At 43.4% G+C, this 22654-nt stretch overlaps 1 protein-coding gene across 2 annotated transcripts in view; it reads right to left on the minus strand.

Moving 5' to 3' along the window:
* erp44 (endoplasmic reticulum protein 44) overlaps nt 1-22654 on the minus strand; it is an 83576-nt gene that overhangs the window by 26244 nt on the left and 34678 nt on the right. Inside the window, exons 2-4 of one of the 2 annotated variants that reach the window (XM_059972512.1) lie at nt 17808-17892; nt 13845-14029; nt 1441-1556 (exon numbers count right to left, since the gene is read on the minus strand). In XM_059972512.1, the coding sequence (XP_059828495.1) occupies nt 1441-1556; nt 13845-14029; nt 17808-17862 (356 nt within the window). In that variant the 5' untranslated portion in view covers nt 17863-17892. The remainder of the gene's footprint in view (nt 1-1440; nt 1557-13844; nt 14030-17807; nt 17893-22654) is intronic. The other variant, XM_059972511.1, reaches the window with a different exon arrangement.

Consider the following 22654-nt stretch of genomic DNA (forward strand, 5'->3'; position numbering starts at 1 on the left):
TGCATTGAAGGTGAGAGGGGGTAGGTTCAAGTGGGAGGTGAGTAGTTATGTTTTTCTCTCAGTCACGGATGCCTGGAATGTACAGTCAGTTATGGTGGGAGTGGCAAATACATTAGAAGCTTTTAAGAGATGTTTGGATAGGCACATGAATGTAAGGAAGATGTAGCAATATGGAAATGGTGTAGGTAAGAGGGATCAGTGTTTGGGTGTTTTCGATTTGCTTTTCAGCTGATTTGGCACATCTTTGTGGACTGAATGGCCTGTTCCAGTGCTGTACTGTTCTGTGTTCTATGTTCTAATACTTGTTTTGCATTATTTACATTTCCATGAAAACAATGCTACTAGAAACACTATTTATTCAGGTTATCAGCACTGGGAGGGTGCAACGAGCCAAGGTACTCCTGCATCATTATGGACTCCCCTTCCCCACAAGATATACAAGTTTAGAAATACAAATTGATTCTTCAAATTTTGTGCCCTACAGTTCCTGCTTAGTTATACAATTTACATTAAATCGTATGGAAGTGTTTTTAAAATTATACGTAATACAAATAACAGAGTTGCATTGACATGAATACCAGTGTTTGTGGAGTGAAGCTGATTTTTAAATAGAGACTGTGTCTCTTATAACACGTCTGATCAAGCACAATTTCTTGTGACACAAGCTAGCAAATCCTATGCAAATTCACATTGTATATTGCTGGATTACATATTAGTCAAGTTATTTTCCTGACATAACCAGCCCAATTATTGTTCCTGATAAATGTACAACAGCTGCAAACAACACTTAATTATCAGTTCAGGAAGAGTATTATTAGTTGTCACAATTCCCACTGTGTCCATGTGAGGAGCTGATTAATCTGAGGACATGCAAGTTTTTATTTGAGTCACAAATGCTGAAACTATGATTTCAGCCAAATCTTTTTTAAAGCATATATGATCAGAGTGACATTGATCCCAACACCACCTGGAATTCACATTTCTGTATAATTTTCACACAACCAGATATTTGGAATTTCACCCAACATTGACTGATTGATTTAAGCTATGAAGGAATAACTTATTTTCTGTGTATCAAATAGATTCTTTGAGTTAATGCATACAATGTGGCAATGTAAAATAAAAACAATTTCCCTTGTTATTTCATAAACCAAAATACACAAAGTTTCAGCATAGTGAATCATAAAATTATGCACTAAATTTGTAGCATGCTGTCGACGAAGTTGAAGATCAGAGCTGCTCACACACAGGGAGTAAGCAGTAAAATGCTCCAGCTGAGCAACTCAGGCACCTCAAGTCGCAGGTGAAAGAGAACCTTTGACACAGGTCAAATGAGTAACAACTAAAGCTATGCAGACCAGGAAATAAATAGGACAAATGGACAGTTTCCTCCAATCCTCAAAAAGAAGACAATTATTGGAACATTTAACCAATTCTTACCCAAATGCGGCCAAAAAGACGCAATCATCACGCAACATATTGGACACTCTCTCAAAAACTCTGTAGTTGTCTGAATCTTTTTGCTCAAAAAATCCAATGATGTTTCGCTTGCTGCGCTGTAAAATATAACAGCCAAATAAATATACAAGTTGAAAAACTTGGTACTGTTTTAAAGGGAGTGGATCAAAAAAAGATTCACAACTCAGGTAAATAGATTCTAGAAGTCAAATGCTTATTTTGCAAAATAATCAAACTTGCATAATAATTGGGAATTTGAGATCAAATTCATGTTAATTTCCGTAGGACCTTCTTGTGCAAGAATATTAATCTTGCAGATTTGCCAAACTCACTCCACTGGAACCACCATTCTTACTTAGCATCCCCCAAAAATGCTAAGACATAATAGGTCAGCACTGATATTGCTCCAAGTTAGCCATCAGTTCACCCGAAGCCTAGATGAACAAAAGTACATGTAAAGGGGGTTTCTTCTTTTTTCTTTGTTACTGTTGGGAAAGGGTTTCTTTTTGTTAACTAGCAGGAATGCTAATTTACTGATACTGAGAATGGTATTCCTTTGTAAACCAAATGGGGATTAGTGTTCTTTCTTCTGAGTCTGTAAGCTTTTGTTGACGGGCTTTTGGGCAGATCGGCGCGAGGGGGTCGAGAGAGAGGACCCAATGCTCTAAGCTGGGTGAGGATCGGACCCCAAAGGGGGGTCCGAGGCCGGGAGATTCTCCGGGGGGGGGGGGGGGATGAAGCTAGATGTGCTTGGTTGACCACTCGGAGGGTCCTGAGCTGTTTGGAGAGTCGAGGAGTTCGGAGGGGATCGAATGGTGGCCAGAAGACTTCAGTAATTGAGCTCCAACGGTTGTGCACGAAGTGGTTTGGACTTTGATAAGTTTGGCGCCTTTTCTTTAATTTTCTCTTCATATATACTGTATCGTTATTAATCACTTAGTTATAGTAACCTTTATAAATTGTACTCATTTAATCGCATATGGTGTACTGTCTGTTTTTGGGCGAGGCGATGACATCACACAGCAGCCACACCAGCTGATTACCCAGTTTGGCGGGGCCGAAGGCTGCTCCCCCTAGACAAGAACGAGCTGAGCGAGCCTGAGGCGACCCAGGGAGTTACATTGTGGGGTGCTCGTCCGGGGTTGATTTCTGTGGAAGCTGTGTGATCACCATCTTTAAATTGTGTCTGCGGCGAAGAGCTGGTGTGCCTTTGTGGGAGTGCGATTGCTGGTTATCGCTGTGTGTGTGTTGGGTGGGGTGGTTGCTGTTGGTAGCAATTGTCGTTGTTCGAGTTCCGACTAGTGCTGACGAAATGGCGGTGGGACCATGGGTGGTCCGTACGGTTTGGAGATTGAGGAGTGACAGGTTGGGATGTTTCAGCAGTGGTGAGCTCCGCCCAGTTATTGGAATAATGTCCAGCCCTAAAGGGGCGGAGGCGTGGACGGAGCGGACCTCTCAGTTGTTGGGTGAGTGGCAGTGCTTGGCTGAGGAAAAGCGACAGGGATGGGTTGAAAGTTTGAGTAGGCAGGCTGGTGACTTTGTTAGAACTGTCAGGCGCAATTACCTCGAAGTGACCGCTGCCAGTTCTGGGAAAGTGTGGGAAAATGCGTGTGGTTCGACTGGAAGTCAAATGCCGCAGCTGGGGGGCTTATTATATCTGTGGCAGGAGATTGGTGGGAAGTTTTTAGGGTATCCCTTTTTGCCTAGGGGGGCAGATAAATTGCTTGTGGTGCCAAGGGGATCAGTTGTTCCGTTGATTCGAGAGGTGTCGGGAAACTTAGAGGAGGCCCAGTGGGGGAACGGCTTGGGGTCTCTGGGGGAGCACGTTCCCAGCAATGTACCAAGGAACTCCCGAAAGGAACAGACTCTATTCCTGAAGGCTTAGAGGGGCCATGCGCACAGGTGTTGTTACGGATGGATGGAAGTCAAGTTAAAGCCATCCTCGGCACCGGGGCATCGGTTAAGTTGCTGTACAGTTTGTTTCATAACCGTTATTGGAAGCATTTACCCTTGACAACATTGAGGACACTGGAGATTCGGGGTACCAGTGCCGGTGATTATCCAGACAACGGTTGTTGGTCAGTGAAAATGGAGTTCTTAGAGGCAAATGTGGAGGAGACTGAGGTTCATGAATTGTTAATGCTGATGTGTCCGGACACTGTTCAGACGGGCAGCGTTTCAGTTTTGGAGAGAACCAATATCCTGCTGGTGCGCTTGGGGGCCTGCCCGGAGGAGGCGGGTGAGCGCTGTTTGGAGGCATTGTCGATGCACCCAGAGTTTCGAGCTGCTTGTGCGGACGTGTGCAGCAGCATTGGGCCGATACCGAATTCAAACAAGAGCCAGTGGTGGTACGGCCTGGGGGAAGTATCTGAGGGTGAGACCCTCTTAGTGGACGCTGCGAAATACCACGAGAGAGGGGAGGTGACTGCTGAAGACACCTCGGAGAGAGAGAGGTTGCGGCGACTGGCCCCTGAAGCTGTGGAAGACGTAGGCAGAGTGTGTGTGGATTGTATTGCGTTGAAGAGGCGCACTGTCAGTGACCAGAATATGGCCCTGAGGGCCGGAGAGGCGATGGCCTGTCTGAACGGTGCGATGTGGTTTAAGGTGCTCGATCTGAGGAGTGGATGTTGCCAGATCCCGATGAGTGGGGCCGACAAGGACAAGACGGCCGTTATAAATTCCCTAGTAGTCTTCGGGTCCGAAAAGATGCCACAGGGTATATCTGGAGCCCTTGCAACCTTCCTGGGGGCAGGTGGAAGACCATAGGGGATATGGAGGCATTTGGAGTTTTGGTGTATGTGGATGATCTCTTGGTATTTGGATTTGCCTCAGGAGAATATGAAGTGAGGTCGTTGCAGGAGCAGCTGAGAACTACCGAGTTAAAGTGTTTTCTGGACACGTGCCAGGGCTGGCGAAGGTCGCAGCTCGTGAGTGACTGTCTCTACGGAATCAAGTTTGAAATGAAGACGGAGAGACTGGAGAAAGCGATCTGGAACCAGTCGGAAGACTTACAAGTTGGAGAGAATGAAGAAAGTTGTCTGACTGAGGTTAATAGCAAACTGAGAACCCGGAGACGGGAGTTTGCGGAGGTGAAGAAATTACAGACGAATCTCAGAAGAGAGAAGCAGAAGCTTGAAGGGAACCTGAAGATGACCATCGACAGTTCAAATGAAGTGCAAAACCTGAAAGTTGATCTGGAAGAAGTCATGAGGAAGAAAAAGCTGGAGAGAAGTGCAGTGAATACTGAACAGGAGGCTGAAGAGACTGCAGGAGCAGTGCAGGCCACGTGTTTCTGTTTGGAGAAGATCAAACAGCAGCTACCGATCACAGGAATGAGGAAGAATACAGATTCGATGGATGATGTGCTGGATGTGTGGTACATGCTGCCTTTTGCTGACTTTCCCTCGATTGAGGAAGAGACCTTTGGCCCTTCTCTCATTGAGTCAGGTGTAGTGGGGGGGGTTAGCTGTGTGCAGTGTGGGGCATGAGTGAGAGGTTGAGAGAGGAGTTGGTAGTGGGCCCAAGGTATCCCCAGTTGTGTCCGAGCCTGAAGGGTTTAGGTGAGGGGGTACGGAGGCCTCAGAAGGGTTAGGGAACTCCCAGATAGTTGGCCTAAGTAGCGCCTGAGGAACAGGGCGTGAGGGTTACTGTGTGGGGAGGAGATGTCACTGTTTGTGCTTGGATTACGGTGTGTTGGCAGGAAAGGTGGCGAGTTATTTAGTAGTCATGAGGACATGACTTTTATTTGGTGGAGGGAGAGTGTAAAGGGGGTTTCTTCTTTTTTCTTTGTTACTGTTGGGAAAGGGTTTCTTTTTGTTAACTAGCAGGAATGCTAATTTACTGATACCGAGAATGGTATTCCTTTGTAAACCAAATGGGGATTAATGTTCTTTCTTCTGAGTCTGTAAGCTTTTGTTGACGGGCTTTTGGGCAGATCGGCGCGAGGGGGTCGAGAGAGAGGACCCAATGCTCTAAGCTGGGTGAGGATCGGACCCCAAAGGGGGGTCCGAGGCCGGGAGATTCTCCGGGGGGGGGGGGGGGGGGATGAAGCTAGATGTGCTTGGTTGACCACTCGGGGGGTCCTGAGCTGTTTGGAGAGTCGAGGAGTTCGGAGGGTCCTGAGCTGCGAGTCGAGGAGTTCGGAGGGGATCGAATGGTGGCCAGAAGACTTCAGTAATTGAGCTCCAACGGTTGTGCACGAAGTGGTTTGGACTTTGATAAGTTTGGCGCCTTTTCTTTAATTTTCTCTTCATATATACTGTATCGTTATTAATCACTTAGTTATAGTAACCTTTATAAATTGTACTCATTTAATCGCATATGGTGTACTGTCTGTTTTTGGGTGAGGCGGGGACCTCACACAGCATCCACACCAGCTGATTACCCAGTTTGGCGGGGCCGAAGGCTGCTCCCCCTAGACAAAAACGAGCTGAGCGAGCCTGAGGCGACCCAGGGAGTTACATACACTTTGAATCCCACCCCAACAATAGGTAATTCAGATTGTTACTTAAATAATATAAAAATATTTAGCTGCATAAACTGAATAAAAAAGCTACCAGATTTCTTTTAAAAGCTCAGTGTTCCTTCAGAAAAGAAAACCTGGTGTCATTAGCTAGTCTGACATGTGCAAGTCCAAAGCCAGAAGAATGGAGTCCTATTTGCCATTTGAGGTGATCTAGAATATTACTCTCCATGTCACTTGACACTATCATATTAAATGGCATCAAATCAGAACAGATGATATTGCCAGGTTGGGCATACATGTAGTATGGCGAGCCAGCAGAAGCAGAATTATAATAGCCCACTATTCAGCACAGCAAGACATTTGGCATGATCCCTCTTGGTGGGCTAATCTGGAGGCTTATGATGTATGGGATTCAGTGACTTGGTAGCTAGTGTTCTATGGGCAAGCCATTTCTGAATACAGAGTTTAGTGGTGGAAGGGTGTCATTTTGGCCAAAAATCTGTTCAGCAGGGTCAGTACTAAGATTTGCAATACAAAGAAATGACTTATATGAAAATGTAGATGGGCTGGACAGCAAACTTGGAGATTGGCATATGCCTATCATCACCTGCAACTCCACCACAGTATACAACAGAATACACACCAGCTCCAGAAATGGGCAGAAAAATGACACGTAGTTTAATACAGGCATGTGTAAGGTGAAGCACTTTGAGAGGTCAAATGCAGGGGAAGTAAATAGCAGGATTGAGAGGTCAATAGCAGGATCCTTAGCAGCTTTAATGAACAAAGGGATCTTTGGATCCAAGTCCATTGCTTCCTGAAAGCAGCAACACAAGTATTTAGCATTAAAGGTAGCATATGGCATGCTTGCCTTCATTGAGCACAGGAGTCAGTTGTATAAAATGCTCAGACTACACTGGGACTATTGTATGCATTTTTAGTTACTCCATATATGAAGGATATGAAGGCTCTGGAGAGGGTACAGAAGGGTTAGTAAACAGGATGCTGTCTGGATTAGAGAATAAAAGGAGTTGGACAAACTGGGGCTATTTTTTCTGAAGCAGAAACATGCAATAGACATAGCCAAAGGATCCCACAGCAAATGAAGCACAAAAATTGTTATGTGACATTGAATAACAAAGTACAATAATGTGACTAATGGATAAAGATTCTTAAAACCACCTCATTTTTCATAACGGCAGAGACCAGCACAGAAGTATCAATTTTCTTATCAAAGTCCTTGCAAATACCTCAGTCTGAGAAAAGATGACCAATTTTTCCCCAATGATCACCACCATAAAACCAGCATTGACGAAGGGTCTCGGCCCGAAACGTCGACAACGCTTCTCCCTATAGATGCTGCCTAGTCTGCTGTGTTCTACCAGCATTTTGTGTGTGCTGTTGTTTAGCCAATTTACTCACTTTGATGAAATCAAGAAATAGCCATAAGTTTCAACTAAAGCGATGTCCAGGAGACAAGAAAACACCCCAAAATGAAGAAGCTAGCACATACATACCAAGAATTTGGCAGTATCCTGGCATGGACTGGCAACATTTGCATCACAAGACATGGGTAAAGATCAATTATTACCTAGTCACCTTTTCTTGACATTTAAATAATGGCAGAATGGAAGAGGACAGCGAGACTTTGAGAGGAAATGCGGCGGCGGTCATTTTCAAATTGTCCAATTGCGTCTCAGATTGGAGTTCTGGGAGGCGGGACTGCGCAGGCGCGTGAGGAGGCCTGGGAAGGAGGGAAGATATAAAAAGAACGCAGCCTTAAGAAGCGGGCAGCGGAGTGCGCCGGGAGCAGAGTGTAGGGCTTGGGCTCAGGGGGCTTAGGCAGAAGAGGGCACAGTAGGCTTATCTTTTAGTTCTTGTTATTTTTCAGTTTTTCGGGAAGTATGAGTGTGAGGGCAGCTTGTTGTTCTCGGTGTAAGATGTGGGTCCTGGAGTCTCTGAGCCTCCCGGACGTCCACATCTGCGCCAGGTGCACCAAACTGCAGCTCCTGAGGGACTGAGTTAGGGAACTGGAGCTGCAGCTCGATGACCTTCACCTGGTCAGGGAGAGTGAGAAGGTGATAGAGAGGAGTTACAGGCAGGTGGTCACTCCAAGGCCACGGGAGGCAGATAGGTGAGTCACGGTCAGGAAGGGGAAGAGGCAGGTACTAGAGAGCACCCCGGTGGCTGTACCCCTTGACAATAAGTACTCATGTTTGAGTACTGTTGGGGAGGACAGCCTTCCTAGTGGAAGTGACAGTGGCCAGGCCTCCGGCACAGAGGACAGCCCTGTAGCTCAGAAGGGTAGGGATAGAAGGAAGAGGACCATAGTAATAGGGGACTCGATAGTCAGGGGTTCAGACAGGCGGTTCTGTGGAGGTGATCGGGAGTCCCGGATGGTAATTTGCCTCCCTGGTGTCAGGGTTCGGGACGTTTCTGATCGCATCCAAGATATCCTGAAGTGGGAGGGTGAGGAGCCAGAGGTCGTGGTACATGTAGGTACCAATAACATAGGTAGGAAAGGGGAAGAGGTCCTGAAACAAGAGTATAGGGAGTTAGGAAGGCAGTTAAGAAGAAGGACCGCAAAGGTAGTAATCTCGGGATTACTGCCTGTGCCACGCGACAGTGAGAGTAGGAATAGAATTAGGTGGAGGATGAATGCGTGGCTGTGGGATTGGAGCAGGGGGCAGGGATTCAAGTTTCTGGATCATTGGGACCTCTTCTGGGGCAGGCGTGACCTGTTCAAGAAGGACGGGTTACACTTGAATCCTGGGGGGACCAATATCCTAGCAGGGAGGTTTGCTAGGGCTACAGGGCAGACTTTAAACTAGTAAGATTGGGGGGGGGGGGGGGCGGGAATCAATTTGAGCAAACCATGGGAGAGGAGGTTAGTTCACCAGTAGAGCAAGTAAATAGACAGTGTGAGGGAGGAAAGGCAGGTGATGGAGAAGGGATGTGCTCAGCCCGAAGATGTAGGGGAGAAGAAAGAAAAGGATAACAAATTTGAATGCCCATTGTTAGGGATGAAAAGAGAGGAGGGGTGAAGAGTATCTTAAATGTATCTATTTTAATGCTAGGAGCATTGTAAGAAAGGTGGATGAGCTTAAAGCGTGGATTGATACCTGGAATTATGATGTTGTAGCTATTAGTGAAACATGGTTGCAGGAAGGGTGTGATTGGCAACTAAATATTCCTGGATTTAGTTGCTTCAGGTGTGGTAGAGTAGGAGGGGCCAGAGGAGGAGGTGTTGCATTGCTTGTCCGAGAAAATCTTATGGCGGTGCTTTGGAAGGATAGATTAGAGAGCTCCTCTAGGGAGACTATTTGGGTGGAATTGAGGAATGGGAAGGGTGTAGTAACACTGATAGGAGTGTATTATAGGCCACCTAATGGGGAGCGTGAGTTGGAAGAGCAAATGTGTAAGGAGATAGCAGATATTTGTAGTAAACACAAGGTGGTGATTGTGGGAGATTTTAATTTTCCACACGTAGACTGGGAAGCTCATTCTGTAAAAGGGCTGGATGGTTTAGAGTTTGTGAAATGTGTGCAGGATAGTTTTTTTGCAACAGTACATAGAAGTACCAACTAGAGATGGGGCAATGTTGGATCTCCTGTTAGAGATTGTGATAGGTCAGCTGACAGATGTATGTGTTGGGGAGCACTTTGGGTCCAGTGATCACAATAGCATTAGCTTCAGTATAATTATGGAGAAGGACAGGACAGGACCTAGAGTTGAGATTTTTGATTGGAGAAAGGCTAACTTTGAGGAGATGCAAAGGGATTTAGAGAGAGTGGATTGGGTCAAGTTGTTTTATGGGAAGGATGTAATAGAGAAATGGAGGTCATTTAAGGGTGAAATTATGAGGGTACAGAATCTTTATGTTCCTGTTAGGTTGAAAGGAAAGGTTAAAGGTTTGAAAGCACCATGGTTTTCAAGGGATATTAGAAATTTGGTTCGGAAAAAGAGGGATGTCTACAATAGATATAGGCAGTATGGAGTAAAGGAATTGCTCGAGGAATATAAAGAATGTAAAAGGAATCTTAAGAAAGAGATTAGAAAAGCTAAAAGAAGATACGAGGTTGGTTTGGCAAATAAGGTGAAAGTAAATCCGAAAGGTTTCTACAGTTATATTAAAAGCAAGAGGATAGTGAGGGATAAAATTGGCCTGAGAGAATAAGAGTGGTCAGGTCTGTGTGGAGCCGAGGGAGATGGGAGAGATTTTGAACAATTTCTTCTCTTCGGTATTCACTAAGGAGAAGGATATTGAATTGGGTAAGGTGTGGGAAACAAGTAAGGAAGTTATGGAACCTATGACAATTAAAGAGGTGAAAGTACTGGCGCTTTTAAGAAATTTAAAAGTGGATAAATCTCCGGGTCCTGACAGGATATTCCCCAGGACCTTGAGGGAAGTTTGTGTAGAGATAGCAGGAGCTCTGACAGAGATCTTTAAGACGTCATTAGAAACGGGGATTGTGCCGGAGGATTGGCATATTGCTCATGTGGTTCCATTGTTTAAAAAGGGTTCTAGAAGTAAGCCTAGCAATTATAGACCTGTCAGTTTGACATTAGTGGTGGGGAAATTAATGGAAAGTATTCTTAGAGATAGTATTAATAATTATCTGGATAGACAGGATCTGATTAGGAGTAGCCAGCAAGGATTTGTGCGTGGAAGGTCATGTTTGACAAACCTTATTGAATTTTTTGAAGAAGTTACGAGGAATGTTGACGAGGGTAAGGCAGTGGATGTAGTCTATATGGACTTCAGCAAAGCCTTTGACAAAGTTCCACATGGAAGGTTAATTAAGAAGGTTCAGTCGTTAGGTATTAATGCTGGAGTAATAAAATGGATTCAACAGTGGCTAGATGGGAGATGCCAGAGAGTAGTGGTGGATAATTGTTTATCGGGATGGAGGCCGGTGACTAGCGGGGTGCCTCAGGGATCTGTTTTGGGCCCAATGGTGTTTGTAATATACATAAATGATCTGGATGATGGGGTGGTAAATTGGATTAGTAAGTATGCCAATGATACTAAGGTAGGAGGTGTTGTGGATAATGAGGTGGGTTTTCAAAGCTTGCAGGGAGATTTATGCCGGTTAGAAGAATGGGCTGAACGTTGGCAGATGGAGTTTAATGCTGAGAAGTGTGAGGTTCTACATTTTGGCAGGAATAATCCAAATAGAACATACAGGGTAAATGGTAGGGCATTGAGGAATGCAGAGGAACAGAGAGATCTAGGAATAACAGTGCATAGTTCCCTGAAGGTGGAGTCTCATGTAGATAGGGTGGTGAAGAAGGCTTTTGGAACACTGGCCTTTATAAATCAAAGCATTGAGTACAGAAGTTGGAATGTAATGTTAAAATTGTACAAGGCATTGGTAAGGCCAAATTTAGAATATTGTGTGCAGTTCTGGTCACCGAATTATAGGAAAGATATCAATAAATTAGAGAGAGTGCAGAGACGATTTACTAGGATGTTACCTGGGTTTCACCACTTAAGTTACAGAGAAAAGTTGAACAAGTTAGGTCTCTATTCATTGGAGCGTAGAAGGTTGAGGGGGGATTTGATCGAGGTATTTAAAATTTTGAGAGGGATAGATAGAGTTGACGTGAATAGGCTGTTTCCATTGAGAGTAGGGGAGATTCAAACAAGAGGACATGATTTGAGAGTTAGGGGGCAGAAGTTTAAGGGAAACACGAGGGGGTATTTCTTTATTCAGAGAGTGATAGCTGTATGGAATGAGCTTCCTGTAGAAGTAGTAGAGGCCAGTTCAGTTGTGTCATTTAAGGTAAAATTGGATAGGTATATGGACAGGAAAGGAGTGGAGGGTTATGGGCTGAGTGCGGGTAGGTGGGACCAGGTGAGATTAAGAGTTCGGCACGGACTAGGAGGGCCGAGATGGCCTGTTTCCATGCTGTGATTGTTATATGGTTAAATGCATTCCCCTTAGAAATGTATTTGAAGGTAGTTTGTCTTTGCAAGTTCTTTCGTGGGGGTTTGGGGAGTAGGGTGGCTGCTGTGGCATGGCCATGAGTGACCAGAAATAATACTATTTTAAATCTCATCTACACAGTTGCTAGAGGAGATGAGAAGCTGAGAATGCTGCAATACAAGCTCTAAAAAAAAACATATTAAGTTCACTGTAGCATAGTGGTTAGCACAACGCTTTTACAGCTCAAGGCCTCAGAGCTTGGAGTTTAAATCCAGTGCTGACTGTAAGGAGTTTATATGCTCTCCCCATGACTGGGTGGGTTTCCTCACACAGTCCAAAGATGCATCAGTTAGTAGGTTAATTGGCCATTATAAATTGTTCTGTGATAAGGCGGTGGGTTATTGGGCATTGCAGCTCATAGGGCCAGTAGGGCCCGTTTCACACTGTAGCTTTAAAGATGCAATGAAAAGTACTAGCTCGATTGGCAATGCTACCGTGCCGCCAACATTCATTCCTCCTTTTGTGATGCTTTGCTGGCCAAGCCCAATCCACAGCATTTCCAAAATCTGCAAAGAATGAAATACGTATTGCAACCAGGGCCCAACAAGACTCAACTATGTTGGATCAATTTCTCAAATTATAAGAATATAAGAAATAGGAGCAAGAATATCTGTTGGGGCTACTCTTCCATTCATGGCTGACCTGACCATGAATTCAACTCTACCTACCTGCCTTAATCACCTGCTATGTAAAAATCAGCCTTAAATATACTTAATGAAGTAACCTCCACTGTTTCCAAGGGTAGAGAATTTCACGGATTCACTCCTCTTTTGGAAAAGTAGCTTTTCATCATCTCCTTCCTAAAAACTATTCCCTGAATCTTGAGACTATGTCCTCTACTTCTAGTCTTTACCAGTAGAACCAACTTATCTATCCTTTCATAATTTTATCTGCTTCTATAAAATCCACTCAATCTTCTGTATTGCAATGAATATAGCCCCAGGGTTTCATTTCCAGTTTGGGTTGAAAACAAAATAACTAAACCTTTGGTTGCTTATTTCCAAGGCTGAGATTTAGTCACAAAGATTTGATGACTTACAATATTTTGTTTTGAAACATTTCCTGAGCCAGCCCTTTCCCCTTACTTTGCTGGAATGACATCACTAGCTTCGTTTAGGGTTAAGAATACAACAATGCAGTCTCAATTGTTTAACTTTGAGTCATAGAACACTATACCATAGAAACAAGCCCTTTGGCCCATCTAGTCCATGCCAAACCATTATTCTGCCTAGTCCCATGGACCAGTGCCCAGACCATAGCCCCCTTTACCCCTCCCATCCATGTACCTATCCAAATTTCTTTTAAACATTGAAATCAAACCTGCATCTACCACTTCCACTGGCAGCTCATTCCTCACTTACTACCCTCTGAGTGAAGTTCCCACTCATGTTCAAGCATTTCACCTTTCACCCTTGACCCGTGACCCCTAGTTGTAGTCTCAACCAACTTCATTGCAAAACCTCTGCCTCCACTGAATAACACTTCCTAATGGGGATGGAGGGGCAAATAACTGAGCTATAAATACAAAACTAAATTTGTTCTATTTTGTTAAGCTTGTCTTGGCAAGGCAAGTACATCTGCACAAGAGAGTATATTTGGATTAGGAATGTTAGTCTGGCTCAGCGACTTCGAGTTGTCCCACAAATCTCTCCAGATCATGTCCAATAAGGGAAAGAAAAACACTAAGTACATAGATTTAAGTTGACTGTAGCCAGATTGGGTTTTCATTTCAAGCCTGTGAAAAGCTCTAATTCAATACTTGCAACTACCTCCATTATCCAATTTTGAAGGATCAATAACTTAACTAAACACTGGAAATTTTCCCCAACACTGAGGAGCATCTTCACCAGAAGTACTAGCCCTAGGAAACTTTAGTTTTGAAATTAAATGGTAAATTGTCTGAACTTGTGGAATATAATATGAAAACTTACATCAAGTGTTTCCAATTCATTCAGATCGAGAATTTCTTGGACAGGATCATTTTTCTGTTGCTTGACGAAATCTGCAAGAGCGCTCACCGACCTTTGACCTCTGTATTCTCTCTTCATCATCATTCCATTCCGGAATAGTTTCAATGTGGGGTACTTACTTATTCGATATCTTTGTGCTATATCCGCTGTAGAAAGGAACCCAAAAAAATTCAGAGTTAATCGTAGGGCCATGATTTCAGGTACAGGTACAGCACAAAAACAGGACCCTTAAATCATGTGTGACCCTTTCTGCCCATCTAGTTTCACAACAACCTGCTTCTCAGACACAAAACCATTATGTTCAAAGGAACTAAGAGGCTCCAATTTTTATTAAATGCTAAGGTGTGTTTAATGATATTTTTTCTCTCTCCTTATCCCAGTGCAGAGTGCCCTTCTGCTTCAAATTATCCACCATTGTCCCTGTACCAAGTACGACGAAGGTAACATGGAGTCCTGCCACACTCACCTCAAGAATAAGCAAATGCTTTGAGAGGCTGGTTAAGGACTCCATCTGCAGCATGCTACCACCCAAACTGGACCCCCTATAATTTGCATACCATCAGAACAGATTGACAGATGATACAATATCCACAGCTCTACACAACATCCTTATAAAACTGAAGAAGAAGGATGCTTGTGAGAGAATGCTGTTTTTAGACTACAGTTCAGCATTCAATACGAAATTCTTTCCAAGCTTGACAAGAAGCTCAGACACTTGGCCTTGACCCAGCCTTGTACAGCTGGATCCTGGACTTCCTGTCATATCACCGGCAGGTGGTAAGAGTGGGCTCCCTCACCTCTAACCCTCAACACAGGAGCCCCTCAGGTCTGTATCCTAAGCTCCCTCCTTTACTATCTGTACACCCATGACTGTGACACCAGCCATAGCTCCAATCTGCTAATTAAATTTGCTGACAATACTACATTGATTGGTCTTATCTCAAATAATACTGAGGCAGCATACAAAGAAGTAGTCACCACCCAAACACAGTGGTCAAGAAAACAACCTCTCTCTCAATGTCACAAAAACAAAGGAACTGGTTGTGGACTACAGGAAGAATGGAGACAGGCTAACCCCTACTGACATCAATGGATCAGGGGTTGAGAGCTTTTAAGTTCCTCAGCATACACAGTGGATCTCAAATGGTCTGTCTGTACTGGTTGTGTGATGAAGAAAGCACAACAGCATCTCTTTCACCTCAGACGGTTGAAGAAGTTTGGTATGGGTCCCCAAATCCAAAGGACTTTCTGCAGGGGCACAATTGAGAGCCTCCTGACTGGCTGCATTACTGCCTGGTACTGGATCTGTACTTCCCTCAATTGCAGGGCTCTGCAGAGTGATGTGGATGGCCCAGCGCATCTGTAGATGTGAACTTCCCACTATTCTGGACACTTACAGAGACAGGTGCACAAAAAGGGCCCAAAAGGATCATTGGGGACCTAAGTCACCCCAACCACAAACTGTTCCAGCTGCTACCATCCAGGAAACAGAAACAGAGTTGTCGTGATGGGAGATTTTAATTTCCCAAATATCGACTGGCAACTCCCTAGAATGAGGGGTTTAGGTGGGGTGAAGTTTGTTAGGTGTGTTCAGGAAGGTTTCCTGACACAGTATGTAGATAAGCCTAAAATAGGAGAGGCTGTACTTGATTTGGTATCGGGAAATGAACCTGGTCATGTGCCAGATCTCCCAATGGGACAGCATTTTGGAGATAGTGATCATAATTCTATCTCCTTTACAATAGCATTAGAGAGAGATAGGAACAGATGAGTTAGAAAAGCATTTAATTAGAGTAAGGGGAATTATGAGGCTATCAGGCAGGAAATGGGAGGCTTAAATTGGAAACAGATGTTCTCAGGGAAAAGTACAAAAGAAATGTGGCGAATATTAGGGGATATTTGTGTAAAGCTCTGTATAGGTACGTTCCAATGAGACAGGGAAGTTATGGTAGGGTACAGGAACTGTGGTGTACAAAGGCTGTAATAAATCTAGTCAAGAAGCTTACAAAGGGTTCAGAGAGCTACGAAATGTTAGAGATCTAGAAGATTATAAGGCTGCTAGGAAGGAGCTTAAGGAGGAAATTAGAAGAGCCAGAAGGGGCCTTGAGAAGGCCTTGTCGGGCAGAATTAAGGAAAACCCCAAGGCATTCTACAAGTATGTGAAGAGCAACAGGATAAGATGTGAAAGAATAGGACCTATCAAATGTGACAGTAGGAAAGTGTGTATGGAACCAGAGGAAATAGCAGAGGTACTTAATGAATACTTTATTTCAGTATTCACTATGGAAAAGGATCTTAGTGATTATAGTGATGACTTGCAGCAGACTAAAAAGCTTGAGCAAGTAGATATTAAGAAAGAGTATGTGATGGAGCTTTTGGAAAGCATCAAGTTGGATAAGTTGCTGGAACCGGATGAAATGTACCCAGGCTACTGTGGGAGGCGAGAAAGGAGATTGCTGAGCCTCTGGCAATGATCTTTGCATCATCAATGGGGTCGAGAGAGGTTCCTGAGGGTTGGAGGGTTGTGGATGTTGTTTCTTTATTCAAGAAAGGGAGTAGAGATAGCCCAGGAAATTATAGACCAGTGAGTCTTACCTCAGTGGTTGGTGTTGATGGAGAAGATCCTGACAGGCAGGATTTATGAACATTTGGAGAGAAAATATGATCAGGAGTAGTCAGCATGGCTTTGTAAAGGGCAGGTCGTGCCTTATGAGCCTGACTGAATTTTTTGAGGATGTGACTTAACACATTGATGAAGGAAGAGCAGTAGATGTAGTGTACATGGATTTCAGCAAGGCATTTGATAAGGTACCCCATGCAAGGCTTATTGAGAAAGTAAGGAGGCATGGGATCCAAGTGGATGTTGCTTTGTGGATCCAGAACTGGCTTGCCCACAGAAGGTAAAGTGTGGTTGTAGATGGGTCATATTCTGCATGGAGGTCGGTCACCAGTGGAAAGCTCTGGGACCCTTACTCTGTGATTTTTGTAAATGACCTGGATGAGGAAGTGGAGGGATGGGTTAGTAAGTTTGCTGATGACACAAAGGTTGGAGGTGTTGTGGATAGTGCTGAAATGGTTGCCCCAAGAGGACACAGGTTTAAGGTGCTGGGAAGTAGGTCAGGGGTAAGTTTTTTTTTACTCATAGTGAGTATGTGGAATGGGCTGCCAGTAACAGTGGTGAAGGCAGATACGATATGGTCTTTTAAAAGGCTTTTAGATAGGTACATGGAGCTTATGCGTAAAGGACTATAGGTAAGCCTAGTAATTTCTAAGGTAGGGACGTGTTCTGCACAACTTTGTGGGTTGAAGGGCTTGTATTGTGCTGTAGGTTTTCTGTTTCTATGAAATGGTACCGCAGCATAAAAGACAGGACCAACAGACTCTGGGACAGCTTCTTCCACCAGACCACCAGACTGCTTAATTCAAGCTGATACAATTGTATTTCTATGCTATATTGAGTGTCCTGTTGTATTACAAATTACTATAAATTGCACATTGCATATTTAGACGTAATGTAAAGATTTTTACTCCTCATGTATGTGAAGGATGTAAAGAATAAAGTCAATTCAATTGAAATGCTGAGTGAAATATATATACTTTAAATCCAGGCCTAATAAACAATTTTTTTTCCAAATTGCATCTGCATTGGACTTGTCTGCAGTTAATAAACTATTATACAGTTTGACAGCACAATTGGTAGTTAACATATTTTTTTTATAAACAGACAAGTTTAAATATAATCTGAAAATATTCAGAATGCAAAATCCAGGCAGGCAATTAAAATAGCTCTTAACTGCTATTAAGCATTTGTGGAGTGTTTGATACACTTCTCATCATACTCTTCATCTCATGTTTTGTTTGTTTATTATTTTCTATTGTATGTGCACAGTTTTTTGTCTTTTGCACACTGATTGTTTGCCCCACCTGTTGGGTGCAGTCTTTCACTGATTTGATTGTGTTTCTTCGATTTACTGTGCATGGCCACAAGAAAATTAATCTTCAGAGTTTTCTATAAGACATGGGAGCACAATTAGGCTATTTAGCCCATTAAGTCTGCTTGGCCATTTCATCATGGCTGATACATTTTCCCCCGAGACCCAATCTCCTGCCTTCTCCCTTTATGCTTCAAGTCTTGATCAATCAAGAATCTATCAGCCTCTGCCTCAAATATATGTAAAGACTTGGCCTCCACAGCCACCTGTGGCATCAAATTCCACAGATTCACCTGTCTCTGGCTAAAGAAATTCATCTTCATCTCCATTCTAAAAGGACATCACTCTATTCTGAGGCTGCGTCCTCCAGTCTTAGACTCTCCCACCATAGGAAACATCCTCTCCACATCCATTCTGTCAAGGCCTTTCAACATTCGATAGGTTTCATTGAGGCCACCCCTCACTCTTTTGAATTCCAATGAATACAGGCCCAGAGCTATCACTCTTCATATGACAAGCCTTTCAATCCTAGAATCATTTTTGTTATCCTCCTTTGAAACCTCTCTAGTGTCAGCACATCATTTAAGGGGCCAAAGACTATTCTCAATACCCCAAGTGAGGCCTCACCAGTGTTTGAGAAGGGCTCAACATTACATTCACGTGTTTATATTCCAGTCTTCTTGAAACGAATACAAACATTGAATTTGCATTCCCCACCACTAACTCAACCTATAAATTAAACCATAGAGTATCCTGAACAAGGACTCCCAAGTCCCTTTGCACGTAAGATTTCTTGTATTTTCTCTCCATTTAGAAAATAGTCAACCCTTTCATTTCTTCTACCAAAGTATATGACACTACACTTCCTGACACTATTCCAACTGCCACTTCTTTGCCCATTCTCCTAATCAGTATAAGTCCTTCTGTAGCCTCTCTACTTCCTCAAAAATACTTGCTCCTCTACCTATTTTCCTACTGTCTGCAAACTTTGTAACAAAGCTATCAATTCCATCATCCAAGTCACTGACATATAACATAAAAAGAACTGGTCCCAACTCAAATCCATGTAGGGCACCATTACTCACTGACAGCCAATCAGAAAAGGCTCCCTTTATTCCCACTCTCTGCTTCCTGCCAGTCAGTCACTGCTTTACCTATGCTAATACCTTTCCTGTAACACCATGGGCTCACAACTTGTTAGCAGCCTCATGTGTGGCGCCTTGTCAAAGGCCTTCTGAAAATCCAAGAACACAACATACAATGATTCCCCTGTCTATCCTGCTTGTTATTTCTTCAAAAATTCCAAAAGGTTTGTCAGGCAACATTTTCCCAGATTTGCTGACTTTGGCCTATTTTAACTTGTGCCTCTAAGTACCCGAAACCACATCCTAAACAATCGACTCCAACATTTTTCCAATCACTGAGGTCAGACTAAATGGTCTATAGTTTCCTTTCTTCTGCCTCTTTCTGTTCTTGAAGAGTGAAGTGTCATTTGCAATTTCCCAGTCTTCCAGAACCATTCTAGAATTTAGTGATTCTTGAAGGATCTTTATTGATGCCTCCACATTCTCTTCAACCATCTCTTTCAGAATCCTGGGGTGAACACCATCTGGTCCAGGTGACTTTATCTAGTTCCAAACCTTTCAGTTTCCCCAAAGACCTTCTCCCTAGTAATGGCAACTTCACACACTTCTGACCCGATACTTGCAAATTTTCAGCATACAGCTAGTTTCTTCCATAGTGAAGACCGATACAAAGTACTTAAGTTCATCCACCATTTCCTTGTCCCCCATTACTACCTCTCCAGCATTGTTTCCCAGTGTTCCAATATCCACTCTTGCTCTCGTTTACATTTTATGTATCTGAAGGAACTTTTGGTATCCTCTAATATTTCTGGCTAGCTTACTTTCATATTCCATCTTCAACTTCTTAATGACTTTTTTAGCTGCCTCCTGTTGGTTTTTAAAAGCTTCCCAATCCTCTAACATCCCACTAAATTTTACTCTATCGTTTACCCTCCCTTTGGCTTTTTATGTTGGCTTTGATTTCTCTTACTGGCTACAGTTGTGTCATCTTGCCTTTAAAATACTTCTTCCTCTTTGGGATGTATATATCCTGTGCCTTCCGAACTGCTCCCAGAAATTCTAGCCATCATCCCTGCCAGTGTCCTGCTCCCACCCCCCCAAAACCATTTTTGGCTAACTCCTCTCCCATACCTCTGTAATTGCCTTTACTCTACCGTATTGCTGATACATCTGACTTCAGCTTCTCCTCAAATTTCAGTGTGAATTCAATCATATTATGATCCCTTGCCCTCAAGGGTCCTTTTACCTTAAGCTCTCTAATCAATTCCACTTTATCATACAACACACAATCCAGAATAGCTGGTCCTCTAGTGGCTGAACTATTAGCTGCTCTAAAAAGCCATTTCATAGACATTCTAGAAATTTCTGCCTTTGGGAGCCAGCACCAACCTGATTTTCCTAATCCACCTGCGTATTGAAATCGGCTGTGACATTGCCTATTTGGCATGCATTTTTTATATCCTGTTACAGTTTGCAGACCACACCCTTGTTTTGAGGGGAGGGAGGGGTCTGTATACAACTCCTATTAACAGTCTTTTTACTCTTGCATCTCCTTGGCTCTATCCACAATGATTCAACATCTTCTGACCTTGTGTCACCTTTTTGTAATGATTTGATTTCATATCTTACATGCCATGCCACCCTCTTTGCCTTCCTGCCTGTCCTTCCGATACAATGTGTATCCTTGGACATTAAGCTCCCTGATATAATCTTCTTTCAGCATGATTCAGTGATGCCACAATTTTATATACAGTGGCATGCAAAAGTTTGGGCACCCCGATCAAAATTTCTGCTACTGTGAATAGCTAAGCAAGTAAAAGATGGCCTGATTTCCCAAAGGCATAAAGTTAAAGATGAAACATTTCTTTAATATTTTAAGCAAAATTACTTTTTTTTTATTTCCATCTTTTACAGTTTCAAAATAACAAAAAAGGAAAAAGGCCCAAAGCAAAAGTTTGGGCACCCTGCATGGTCAGTACTTAGTAACACCCCCTTTGGCAAGTATCACAGCTTGTAAACACTTCCTGCAGCCAGCTAAGAGTCTTTCAATTCTTGCTTGGGGGATTTTTGCCCATTCTTCCTTGCAAAAGGCTTCTAGTTCTTTGAGATTCTTGGGCCGTCCTGCATGCACTGCTCTTTTGAAGTCTATCCACAGATTTTCGATTATGTTTAGGTCGGGGGACTGTGAGGGCTGTGGCAAAACCTTTAGCTTGCACCTCGTGGATTTTGATGTGTGGTTAGGATCATTAAACTGTTGCAGAAGCCATCCTCTTTTCATCTTCAGTTTTTTTTTTACAGATGGCGTGATGTTTGCTTATAGAATTTGCTGATATTTAATTGAATTCATTCTTCCTTCTACCAGTGAAGTGTTCCCTGTGCCACTGGCTGCAACACAAGCCCAAAGCATGATCGATCCACCCCTGTGCTTAACAGTTGGAGAGGTGTTATTTTCATGAAATTCTGCACCCTTTTTCCTCCTAACATACCTTTGTTCATTGCGGCCAAAAAGTTCTATTTTAACTTCCTCAGTCCACAGGACTTGTTTCCAAAATGCATCAGGCTTGTTTAGATGTTCCTTTGCAAACTTCTGACACTGAATTTTATGGTGAGGACGCAGGAAAGGTATTCTTCTGATGACTCTTCCATGAAGGTCATATTCGTGCAGGTGTTGCCTCACAGTAGAACAGTGCACCACCACTCCAGAGTCTGCTAAATCTTCCTGAAGGTCTTTTACAGTCAAACAGGCGTTTTGATGTGCCTTTCTAGCAATCCTATGAGCAGTTCTCTCGGAAAGTTTTCTTGGTCTTCCAGACCTCAACTTGACCTCCACCGTTCCTGTTAACTGCCATTTCTTAATTACATTACGAACTGAGGAAACGGCTACCTGAAAACGCTTTGCTATCTTCTTAGAGCCTTATCCTGCTTTGTGGACATCATTTATTATAATTTTCAGAGTGGTAGGCAGCTGCTTGTGTGGCACGTGGCAAAGTGGTTAAGGTGTTGGTCTAACGACCTGAAGATCATGAGTTTGAGCCTCGGCCGAGGCAATGTTTTGTGTCCTTGAGCAAGGCACTTAACCACACATTGTTCTAGTCCACCTAACTGAAAATAGGTACCGGCAAAATGTTTGGGTTTAACCTTGCAATAGACTGGCGTCCCATCCAGGGTGGGGGTGGGGGGGTCTTGTACTCTCAGTTGCTTCAAGCCATGGAAAACGGCATAAGCACTGGCCTGATGAGCCTATAAGGCTCGGGACAGACTTTAACTTTGAGGGAGCTGCTTAGAGGAGCTCATGGCTGCTGATTGTTGGGACAAGGTTTGAGGAGTCAGGGTATTTATAAAGCTTTGAAATTTCTGCTGGCCTTTCCTAACAATGACTGTGAACAAGTCATGGCCCTAATAAGCTAATTAAGGTCTGAGACCTTGGTAAAAATTATCTGAGAGCTCAGATCTCTTGGGGTGCCCAAACTTTTGCATGCCACAGTATGCTAATCTGTAACTGGGCTACAAGTTCATCTACCTACCTTTGTATACTGCACGCATTCAAATGTAACATTTTCAGTTCTGTATTCACCCTTTTCAATCTTGTCCAGCCTTTACATTGAACTCATCCTGTTGAATGAAATTTTGCCCTATCATCAGCCTCTCCTTGCTAGGTGTAACACATCCCTTTGGTGACATATCAAGTCAAGTCAGGTCACTTTTTATTGTCATTTTGACCATGACTGCTGGTACAGTGCATAGTAAAAATGAG

Source organism: Hypanus sabinus, chromosome 6 (genome assembly GCF_030144855.1).
Source record: "Hypanus sabinus isolate sHypSab1 chromosome 6, sHypSab1.hap1, whole genome shotgun sequence".
NCBI lineage: Eukaryota > Metazoa > Chordata > Chondrichthyes > Myliobatiformes > Dasyatidae > Hypanus > Hypanus sabinus.